The sequence below is a fragment of the Loxodonta africana genome, chromosome 18, assembly GCF_030014295.1.
Source record: "Loxodonta africana isolate mLoxAfr1 chromosome 18, mLoxAfr1.hap2, whole genome shotgun sequence".
NCBI lineage: Eukaryota > Metazoa > Chordata > Mammalia > Proboscidea > Elephantidae > Loxodonta > Loxodonta africana.
In genome coordinates, this window is record NC_087359.1 from 51,045,842 (window position 1) to 51,057,987 (window position 12,146).

General features: G+C 41.6%; 1 protein-coding gene across 5 annotated transcripts in view; it reads left to right on the top strand.

Annotated features, from left to right (window-relative positions):
- Window positions 1-2,356: 2,356 nt before the first annotated feature.
- Window positions 2,357-12,146, top strand: part of GGNBP2 (gametogenetin binding protein 2) — a 33,448-nt gene continuing 23,658 nt past the window's right edge. For 3 of the 5 annotated variants that reach the window (XM_010594263.3, XM_023553506.2, XM_010594264.3), the window contains exons 1-3: window positions 2,357-2,537; window positions 3,014-3,209; window positions 9,878-9,958. In XM_010594263.3, coding sequence (XP_010592565.2) covers window positions 3,117-3,209; window positions 9,878-9,958 — 174 coding nt within the window. In that variant the 5' untranslated portion in view covers window positions 2,357-2,537; window positions 3,014-3,116. The remainder of the gene's footprint in view (window positions 2,538-3,013; window positions 3,210-9,877; window positions 9,959-12,146) is intronic. The other 2 variants (XM_010594266.3, XM_003414568.3) reach the window with 1 other exon arrangement.

Consider the following 12,146-nt stretch of genomic DNA (forward strand, 5'->3'; position numbering starts at 1 on the left):
TGTCATCCTTCCTGGCCTTTCAAATACTTCAACTTTCCCTTCACAATACCAATATCAAAGTTAAAAACAGACAACTGACTTTTTATGTAGCAATCATTCACTTTGTTAATTAGAGGTAACTTTTCTCTAGCAGGTAGACTCTTCTCATCTTAAACTGCACAGGATAATACTTAAGAAATATTTGCTGCAGCACTACTGATTACAGCTGAAGATAGACCAAGAGTGAAAATAGGTATCTGCTCTGAAATTGGGAATTGTTTTGCAATGAAATAATTTTGTAAGCATTTTCCCTTGAATATTGACTTTATCATCTTTGTAGTACCCAGCCTAACTCCTTGAGAAAGAGCAACTTGTCTTTAAGTTATTCACCTTTTTAGCCTTACAATAACTTATTTATTGAATGCCTATGTGAAAGGAGCCCTGGTAGCACAATGGTTAAGTGCTCAGTTGCTTACCTAAAGGCTGACAATTCAAACCCACCCAATGGCTCCATGGGAGAAAGTGCTTGTGATCTGCTCCTGTCAAGATTACAGCCAAGAAAACCCTATGGGACAGTTCTACTCTGTCACATGGGGTCACTATCATATGGAATCGATGTGAAGGCACCCAACAATAACATGTGATAAATTGTCCAGAAATACTAAAGCAGCATGCACAGAGGTCCTAAAGGTCAAAACCCAACCAGGGAAAATCAGTAACCTCAGACGATGAGATTACTGTGCTCTCATTTTGATATATTTTATGTCTGGGTTCTAATGCCTTTTCTAACTTAGATATAAATCCGAAGAGTGAATGCTCTCTTCTTTGCAGTACCCAGTTTATGCTCAGTAATGAAAGTTATTAAAATTAGCACCTATATGTTGAGCTCATTGTTGTCAAGGTCTTTACCAACCATAATCCAAGGTTTAAAAGGTACACTGTAGATACATTAAATTAACTGATACTGTCTTTATAGGAGCACCTCTAGACCTTAAAAGCCACAAGAATTTTAAGTCTATTTTTACATAAAACATGAAATTCTCTAAAAACATCCAAGTTTTGGCTATGTAGTCTAAGCAATCAGAAGCTGCATGCACATCCTACATGCCTGTTGGATTTAAACTAATGATTCCACTGTTCTCCTGATCTCCTAACACCGCCAAAAGACATACTTACTGGATAACCATACCTTTGGGACTAAACAATGGCTCTTCCAGTTTATTATGTCATCTATCCTAACAGTGACCACACAATGTCATAAGTCAACATGGCAAAGGATGCGCGGTGGGTTTTTTTGTCGTGAATCTCTAAGACTTCATGTGATGACCAAAATACATTTCAAAGGTCAGTATCAGAGCTCTAGCCTATGCTCCCAAGAAAGATAGATTTGTCTTTAGGATTAGGTAGTTGTAAAGCGGTCAGTGAATTTACCCTTATCTTCAAAACGTTCATAGGCAAAAGACTTCCCAACTATTTTGGCTTTACAACAGGTTTTCAAAGACTTCAAGGTAAGAACTAAGCAAACCGTGGTGGGCAGTGTAGAACTGTCTTTACAGCAGCTCAGCTTCTCAGGAGACGGCCAGAGGGAAGAGCCTTTGGCCAGTACCAGCACTTGCCCAAGGGAATGGTCCTCAGTCTGAAAAATCCTAAGTTAATATTAACCCAGCCCAAGAAGCTCCTCTGACCAGGGCACATACACAAGCCACTGTCCATAAAGGGGATGGTAGGTTTTCTATTTGCTTCTCGTGTAACACAAAAATAACTGTCAGCTCTTGACTACTTTCTGTCCCCCCGGCGGGATTTCGACGCAGTTCCACTGGAAAGCAGTTATGCGGCTGGGTCCGGGTGAATCAGGGTGTTAGGGCCACGGAGGCCTTCGCCTCCAATCTTCCCGTAGTGAAAAGCGGATTAAGAGGCGTCAGGTACCTGGAAACCGAGCTCAAAGTTTGTCTCTTACCCGCCAGATGCTCGTCTCCCCTTCCCCTCACTCTCGCCTTCTGTTCTCACCGATCTCGAAAGCCTCAGGTCCTCATCGGGCCTCGACCCTGGGTTGGCCGGGTCGGCTCGGTTCCCTCCGCCCACCTGCCCCCGGGAGCGCGGTTCCCGGTCCCGCGCGGCGGGAGACTGAGATTTAGGTCTACTCACTCCTCCTAGCAGCCCTACTTCGGATTTATTTAAGTAGCTAGAGAAGAAAAAGGGCGCCGGGCACGAGCTCGGCATTGCCTGCGAAGGACCCCCACCCCTTACCCGAGCGTTTCGAAATCAGCACCCTGGAAGCGACGGTGAACAATCTCGCGAGAGGAGGCGGGGCCCGCCCAGCGTTCTCGGCTCCTCCCTGCCCCACCCTCCCCACGTCCCGCGCCCTCCCTCCCTCCCCCACTCCCCGTGGCTCGAGCGGCTGACTGAGCCTGGGGAGGAAACGGCATTCGGAGCCGCGCTCCCGCCCAGGCCGGCCCTGACGCGGGCCTCGTCAGCCGGTAACGGGGAGCAGAGGTGGGGGTCAGGGAGGAGACCACGAGACGGCGAAGGTCAGAGCCGAAAGACCTCCTCCGAGAAGGGTGAGGACAGGGTCGGAGGCCCCCTTTGGCCTCCGCAGAGCTGAGGCGGGGTCGACCCCTCCCAGGGGCGGGGTCGCACTGGGCAACTGCAGCCCGGGGACTGATTGGGCGGGGCGCTAGAAGAATGGGGAAGAGGGGGTCAGCTGTGGGCTAAGGGTGCCGGAGCGGCTGGAAGCGGGGAGTGGGCTGTGGCGCTGAAGCAGGGGTGGGGTCTTGGGGCCGGGACTCCTGTGACGGGCTGGGGTAGCCTCTCCTTTGGACCCAGACTGGAGGCCGGCGAGGGGGTGGGGAGGGAGAGCGGCGCGAGGGGGCGGGTCCCGGCGCTGCTCGGCGCTGATTGGCTGGGCGCGTGTGGAATCGGGTGATGGGAAACGCCGCCCGGTTCTCCGGTCCCCGCCTGCTTCGCTCCCTCCCCCCCGTGGCGAATGTGCTGCGCGGTGGCGGGTGCTTACGCTCGCGGGGTTTGGCTGTTGCAGGCAGGAGGAGCTGGGAGGAGGCGGCAGCGGCAGGAGCAGCAGCAGCGGCGGCAGCAGCAGCTGGGAGGAGGTGGTGACGGTGGCAACGGCAACGTCGGCGACGATGGCGCGACTGGTGGCAGTGTGCAGGGACGGGGAGGAGGAGTTCCCCTTCGAGAGGAGGCAGATTCCGCTCTACATAGACGACACCCTCACGGTGAGCGGGCCGGGCCGGGCTGGGCTCGCCGCTCCCTGGCAGCTGTCTCCCCTCCTCCCCCTCTCTCAGCCCGAGCGCTGCGCACTGGAGAAAGAGTGTGTTGCAACTCCTAGGCGAGGCCTTCCCTCCAGCAGGCCCCACAAACTCGCCTTTGCAGTGGGTCGCTCGGTAGCCTCTGCGGGCCCCAAGCCTAGCGCTCCGTTCGCACTTTGAGCCCTTCTCCCCAGGTTTTCCTTCCTTTTTGAACCCTCTACCTTTACCCTTTCCCTTCGGGAGACGCCGCTTTTACCCAAGCACGCGTCTTGGAGAGTGGTTGAAGAATCTTAGGCGTTTAGGGCCTGTCCCTTACAGAAACCACCTACCCTCAGGGAGGCTTAATTATCTGGAAATGTCGTAGCTGCATTGCTACTTGTATATTTCTATTTTAATATTATAGCTCTCACTGCATGAGCATAATTACTGAGGGCAGAGTGACGTGCATTTGCAGAGTAAAAATTCCACGCAAAGGATTTGATTTCCTTGTAAATAATCTTCTATTAGCAATTACCTTAAAACTGTTTGAAATGAATGTATTGCTCGGCCATGACTCTTCAAAATGGGCTTTCTTGGCATTAGTTGTTCTTTAGTGTACAGATAGCTCCTCCACACCTTTTTTTCTTTTTAAGGAAGCCAAGTTGTTGAACGTGTAAGAGTACTGTAAAGAGCTGATTGATCATTTTGAGTGTCAAGACCCAGTTCTGGGTAGTTTTCCTTTTCAGAGTTAGTGGTTGTACAGCGTTATGGATTCTCTACCCTGTGTTGCTGTACTATTTCCTTTAAAAGGAAATGGCAGAAATTTGAACTGAATCTGAACAGGAAATAAAGGGTGCAATTGCTTGCCACTATTTCTGAAGAAATTAAATTAACCTTTTCTGAATATCTTTTTGTATCTTTATTTTGATGATGTCGAATCTGGATTGTACATTTTCCTGTTTTGGCAAGATGTAGATGAGTCTTTTTGTTTTACCATCTTTGATTTTATGCCAGTCAAAGACATTTTATCCCTAATTTTTTTGCAAATATCTACTGAGGTTTTTTCAAATTTTAAATAAAATGCAAGTCATTGTAGAGATGTCACTCTTTGCCTTTCTATTTGCCAGTCTCAAGACTTGATAGAGCTGTAAGACTTTTAGAAGGATTAGGAGAGCTGTTGAATGGCTTGATTTGTTAGAACTTTTTAAGGGAAAATATCTATAATTACCCAGTGCCTTCCTCCCCCCCACCCCCGGAAAAGGTCAGATAATTTGGCCTGAAGTAAAGTAAACAAAATTTTTGTTTAATTTTGCTACATTAGAAATTACTTGTATGTACTCCTTGTTATGATTTCTGTGTTTTTTGCATTGAAAGTATAATGGACTTGTATTTTAAATAGTTAAAAAAAAAACTAGCACTCTGATCAAGTTTATATGATGCATTTCTCAATTTGAAAACTCATATGAGCTTGTTTGTTGATATTGTTTTGCTTCTCTCCCTTTCCAACATAAACACTTGCCTAAAGCGCATAGTTTGGTATTAGCCTCTTAGGTTTATTGTCCTAGGATGGATTTGAAGTAAAATGAAATGCCATGGGTTTTGGATATGAAGTGTGTCGCAAGTGTATAATACCAAAACGTAGGGGAAATCAACATGAATTTGCGTATTTACAAAATTTTAAAAGCAATTTATTGATTTTCTCCTTATACCCACATAACCACCTTTAATGCGAATGTACCATTAATGGCATCAGTCACATAGCACTTTGAAATGGCCAGCTTTTTGGGGGCTCTTATACTCTGTTCTTTCTACAGTGATGTTAATTTACAGAATCTTCCGTACGGAAAGATACAACCTTGCACTGTGATTTAGTACTGTACTTACTTCTCCAGACAAATCTGGATTGGACTGTACCTGGTGGTTGAATTCTGCTTCTAACGTAGTGTGGACTTGTGACCAAGGCAAATAAAATTTGGGCTTGCTTAATTTAAATATTTCCAAATAGCATTTTATTTAGGAAAATGCGCAGTTTTTTTTTTTTTTTTCTTTTTTACTCTGGAGTTGGTTTTTATCACTAGAAAATGAATGTGACATTTCACATATTACTTTATGTTGGGACTCCTGCAGTCATTGAATGCTGTTTTGTGAAAATTCTTGTCAAGAATGCACCATAATTAGGGAAACAAGTATATTTTAGGACCATTCTACCAAATACTACTTAAGGGGAGAATGCAAAGCAGAACACTTGTTGGGGAGGAGGGAGCAAGAGGGGAAGGGGAAGAGGGTGCAGCTTTCTGCTCTGCACTTGTCCATTGATAGTTTGGTGCGTGCCTGAAGCTAACCTTTGGTTTGGTTTTTGTTCCTAGAGTCCTTAAATAATGCACTGAGGAAACTGTGTGATCTTTGGGACAGGAAATAAGAGATCATTTATTTCAAGTAGTTTTAGAATCTTCTCAGCAGCTAGATGTTACAGTCTAGTTATAATGTTTACAATCAGTTACAAATGTTTATTATTTTAGTAACAGACGGTTTCTAAAACCTAGAGCCTTAAACTGCATGATTTTAGCTTGGGTTTGTAAAATGAAATTTAGAAGCTCCTGTTATGTGATATGTTATATCAAGTTTAAAAGACTAGTGTGGTAGTTTATGGATTGACACAGTGGCTGCAACAATGGGCTCAAGCATAACAACGATTGTGAGGATGTCGCAGGGCTGTGCAGTGTTTCATTCTGTTACATAGGGTCGTTATGAGTCAGAACAGACTCAGCGGCACCTAACAATGGTAGTTTACTGGGTTTGAACCCTTGAGCACGGTGCTGATTTAAGTGTATTTGAAAAAAATCCCAAATAAGTAAGCTGATGGAATATTTAGGAAAATAGTGTGCTGTGTGGCTAAAATGCTGTTCAGTGTTACTAGAATTGTAAACTAGATGGACAGAATACAGGTTTGATTTTAGAGATCTTTGAAAAAGTACAATTTTTTGAATATTTTTTTAAAGAACTAATAAATTAAAAATATATACTTTTTGTAAAACAAATCTTGATAAATAACCACAAAACAAATTATCCTTAATTCTACTTCCCAGAGATAACTGAGGCTATGGCAGCATCTGGTGTAATTCCGGTCATAGGTACACAGATAGGTGTGAGCTGAGATTGATTGTCTTCCGTACCATTTTATATCCTGCTTTTTTTCACTGAATGTGCTGTCGAGAGCATTTTTCTCTTGTCGTTCTTAAACACTTTAAATGGCTGTGTAATATTCTTCTGTGTGACATCCCATAATTCAATCATTCTTTTATTGCTGGATATATTTGGGAATATAAATAATGCATAAACCTTTTAATTTTACAATTTTTTCTTCTGGAAGTTGAATTGTTTTTTATAAAGCTCTTAATAGATATTATGAAATTGCTACAGTATTTTTGGAGAATGCAACTTACTGTCCTACTTCAAACCAATCTGAATGGACTAGGAAGTCTGGTAAGAGCTTTTAAAGTCTGAGCCTTTAAAAGATAATAATGGTAGCGTATCTACTTGGGAGTTAGGTGTTTAGCATTTCTTAAAAGTTTAGCATTTAACATTTTTTCTTTCAACTCTTGATTTAATATTTAATTTTATCAAGGGTGACGGATGTTACAAATAGCTGTGAGGATGGAGGAAGTAAATGAATAAAATTAAAGTGAAAATGATTTTTAAATACAAATCTGATACAGTTGGTTAGAACTTGTGAGAATGTAATAAAAACAGATTATTTGTGGTCAGGCGAAACCAGGACAGATACTTAAGAGTGAAAGTGGGTAATGGATTTAATAAATTTCATAAAGCAGTAATTGCAGCACAATGACTAGTTCTATTTTTGGATAGCTGTGGATAGGCAACCTCATCATGAAGCCGAACACTAATGACTCCTCTGTAAAGCCACACCTGAAATACTTTACAAGACTGTCTCCCTTTAGGTAACCTAGAATCTGAAGATTAAGTCTAGATAGTGATTTTAGAGAATGGGGGAAAGCAGTGCTGCTATCTTCTCTGCTGGAAACCCTGGTGGCATAGTGGTTAAGTGTTCTGCTGCTAACCAAAAGATCGGCAGTTCACATCTACCAGGTTCTCCTTGGAAACCCTGTGGGGCGGTTATACTCTGTCCTGTAGGGTCACTGTGAGTTGAAATCGACGTGATGGCAACAGGTTTTTGGTTTTATCTTCTCTGCCATCCTCTTGTTTTCCTTTTTCTTACTGTCATCTCTAAAGATACTAAAAGGCATAGTGATTGGTCTGAGAGCAACAAAGAAGGCCATTGTTCTAAGTGTTTGAAAGGCATATACCTGTTGCCAAGGAGTCAATTCCAACCCATAGCGACCATATAGGACAGAGCAGAGCTGCTCCATAGGGTTTCCAGGGATTGACTGGTGGATTCAAACTGCCAACCTTTTGGCTGGCAGTTGTATTACTTAATCACTTAACCACTGAGCCACCAGGGCTCCAACTTGAAAGGTACACACGGACAGTAATTATTTAGTGTGAGTGTAGGGTCTATAACTGGGGTGGTATAGAATAAGTACGAGAGAAAATACAGTGTTTATTTGGACTGATAAAACCCAGGAAAGATACAGTAACAGACCAGGTTTTTATGTTTGTAGACCTATACTAACCGTTAACCTGTTGCCGTTGAGTCAATTCCGACTTATATCGACCCTATAAGACAGAGTAGAGCTGCCCCATACAGTTTCCAAGGAGCACCTGGTGAATTCGAACTGCCGACCATTTGATTAGGAGCCTTCTAACTAGGAAACCATTGTGCAACCAGGGTTTCCTAGTTAGATGAAAATGGAATGATCTGAAATGAATATTTTCCTTTTTTAATCCTGTTCCGTGTGACTTTTAAAAAAGCATTCCGAAAGGAAGTGTTATCTGTATAATTAGATTATCATTTTTTAAGGTGAGCTGGTAGGTTTTGCTGTGTTAGATATGTTCTTTGACGTCTGCTTTGTTAGAATAATAAAATACAGTTGATCAGAATAAAAATATTTTACTTACATGCAGTTAGAATTTAGGATATCCCTCTGTAAACCAGATGGTAAAGACTTTGGTTAAATAAGGACTATTGTTTAAATGTTTCTTAAATCGTTAGTTTGGATCTTGAAATAGTATAGGTATTGTCTTTTTTTTTTAATTTCTATTTTTTTATCGTGGCAATTAGTTTTGGTGGTGAAATATAGTGTCTATTTGTATCAAGCAAGTGAAGCGCCATCAAAGTGTTAGTAGCTTAAATGGTAGGTTTGGAGTGACCTGCAGTGTACTATTGAGTTACATGTCTCTAAAAGCTTTTCTTACACCATTTTTATGATTCGACGGTTATATTGTGTCTTAAACCCAGTGGTCATTCCAACATACATAATGTAAGTTAATTGTATCATTAGCTATGCTTTTATCATTTTTCTGCACCACTAATACCAGGATTGAAAACCCTGGTAGTGTAGTGGTTAAGAGCTATGGCTGCTAACCAAAAGTTCGGTCGTTCGAATCCATCAGCTGCTGCTTGGAAACCCTCTAGGGAAGTTCTGCTCTGTCTTGTTTTCATTTATGCCCTAAATGGGTCTCTTTATCCTGACTTCACTATTGTGGCCCTTGTTGTCTGAAAATAGAAGTTTGTTCCTAGTCAATTCCAACTCATAGCTACCCTATAGGACAGAGTAGAACTGGCCCCATAGGGTTTCCAGGGAGAATCTGGTGGATTTGAACTGCTGACCTTTTTGGTTAGCAGCCGTAGCTCTTAACCACTGCACCACCAGAGTTTCCTTTTCCTAGTACAGTATGTTTGATACATTTAGAATTTTTTAGTTAAGATATAAATGTGTTACTGTATTTCATTGCTTTGAAGGCATACTTTTTACGTGTTTTAACATCTCTGCGGCTGGGATGCACCTTAACTTTGGTGTCATCCTTCAATTATAATGGCTTTTTCCTTACTGGTATGTAACTATGGTACTTCTTAAGATCAGTGGTGTCACAGATCCGTGAAATGTGCTATATTTTTTTTTATTATCTGGCATACTGAAACATCCCTAAGCGTCATATCTTTTTCCTCTGGTAGTGAATTCTGATAAATGAGTAAGTATCTCAGTGTATTCCTTTTGTTCATAATTAGACCTAATATTTAGTGTGTGTGAAATACTGTTTTAAGTATTTTAAATGTATTGATTCATTTAATAGTTATTAGTCTAAGAATTAGTCTAAGAATTATTGTGTCCATTGTCAGAGGAATAACTAAAAATTTCGTGTTATTTCATTTACTAAGTGTTATTATTGGGCACTGCAACAAACACTTTAAAATACTGTTTAATTCTCAAAGTGGCTCTGAGAGGTAGATATAAGAAATTACTGCTACCTGTCTGAGAATCAGACAGGTTAACTCGCCCAGTGTTATAACATAGATTATAAAGGGTAAAACTAGGTTGGAACTTAAATCTTCCTGACTTTAGTGCCTTTGATCGTAATCAACTTGGGTAACTTGGATTTTTTTTAAACTTTTTGGGCGCGAGGGGGCAGATCTGACTTTGGGCAAATCTATTTTTGTCCTATGAGTTTATGAACTTGTTTGTGTTGTGTGTTTGAAGATGACAAAATAATTGATTTTTGTTCTTTTGCATTTTAAGATGGTGATGGAATTTCCTGACAATGTGTTAAATCTCGATGGGCATCAGAATAATGGTGCACAACTAAAGCAGTTCATTCAGGTAATAGTTTTTTAATCAGTATTTTAAATGGTGTATGTGTTTTAAAGAGTCATTTAAAATTCTAGCTGTAAGTATTACTTTCGCTTTACCTCGGTCTTAAGATTTCATCGAAATTCCTACAGTAAATAAACTCAAATATCTGATACATGTACCTGTCATGTGATAAAGATTTAGTAGTGTCGTGTTAACATTTTATGTGCCCATAAGGCTCTAATTTTGTCAGGTCATCTTTCCTTTTTTTTTTTTTAAATAGGGCATCTTAGTTATCTACCTGTTGCTGTCGAGTCGATTCCAACTCATAGCAGCCCTATAGTTATCTAGTGCTGCTATAGCCACAAGTGGGTAGCTTTAACAAACAGAATTTTATTTTCTCACAGTTTAACTCGTTGCCATCGAGTCAATTCTGACTCATAGTGACCCTATAGTACAGAGTAGAACTGCCTCATAGGGTTTCCAGGGAGCAGCTGGTGGATTCAAACTGCCAACCTTTTGGTTAGCAGCCTGAGCTCTTAACGTCTTTGTCACCAGGGCTCCATTCTCATAGTTTAGGAGGCTAGAAATCCAAATTCGGGGAGTCAGCTGTACAACCAACCAACCCATGGCCATCGAGTTGATTCCAACTTATAGCGACGCTAAAGGACAGAGTAGAACTGCCCCGTAGGGTTTCCAGGGAGCACCTGGTGGATTTGAACTGCCAGCCTTTTGTTTAGCGGCTGTAGCTCTTAGCCACTATGCCACCAGGGTTTCCAAGCCAGCTCTAGGGGGAGGCTTTCTCTCTCTCTCTCATGGGGGAGGGTCCTTCTTTCTTGGTTCCTTTCTGATCATCATGTGGCATGGCACCTACCTTCCCCCATCTCTGCTGCTTTTCTTCCCTGTTTAACCTGCTCCTTTTATATCTCAAAAGAGATTGACTCAAAAGACAGCCTACACTAATACTGTCTTATTAATGTCACAAAGAAAACCCATTCTCAAACGGGATTATAACCACAGGTCACTTTGAGGACTAAGGTGCACCTGACCCAAGCCCTGGTATTTTCATGACAAGGCCAGACAGTAAATAAGGAAGACCAAAGAAGAATTGATACCTTTGAATTGTGTTGGCAATGAATATCGAATATACCATGGACTGCCAGAAGAACGAACAAATCTGTCTTGGAAGAAGTACAGCCAGAATGCTCCTTACAAGAGAGGGTGGCGAGACTTTGTCTTATGTACTTTGGACCTGTTATCAGGAGGGACTAGTCCCTGGAGAAGGACATCATGCTTGAAAGTAGCGAGCGAAAAAGGGAAAACCATTAACGAGATGCATCGACACAGTGACTACAACAGTGGGCTTAAACATAGCAAAGATTGTGAGGGTGGAGCGGGCCCAGGCAGTGTTTTCTTCTATTGTGCATAGGGTCACTGTGAGTCAGAACCAATAACACCTAACAACAACAACAACAACAACATTAAAAAAAAAAACCTAAAACAATTGCCATCCAGTCAATTCCTACTCATAATATGACCCTGTAGGTCAAAGTAGAACTGCCCAGTAGGGTTTCCAAGGCTATAATCTTTACGGAAGCAGACTGCCACATCTTTCTCTCACAGAGCAGCTGGTTGATTCTAACTGCCAAACTTTTGGTTAGCAGCTGAGCACTTTAACCACTGTACCACCGGGGCTCCTTAACCATAGGTATAGGGCTTAGGATTTAAAACACATATTTTGTGGGGGGGGATACAGATCAATCCATAACATAGGGAATATAACTTTTTGTTAAGAATTTAATTGGCTTTCTTCTGTGGTAACGGTTTTGTTTTTTTTTTAAAAAAAAATGTATTATGAATTTAAGTATGTTTTACTTAATTTCTGAGCAATATGACATTGACAGATACTTTGTATACAATCAAGATAATGAAAGCTAAATTGTTAGTTTACTTCAAAACACTATTCCTTGTCCATGTGGAATCAAAGTGACAACAGCAGCGATTAGATAGGAACTTTAGGGGGCAGTGAGTTTATGTTAATGGGGGAGAAACAGCTCAGAAAAGGAAGGATGAGGATGGTTGCACAACTTAATTGTACATGTATAAATGGTTCAGTTGGAGTATGGTTTGCTGTGTGTATTAACAACAACAAAAAAATTGATTTAGGAAATGAGAATGTTGATACATTATGAAAAATGTAACCAGTGTCACTGAACAA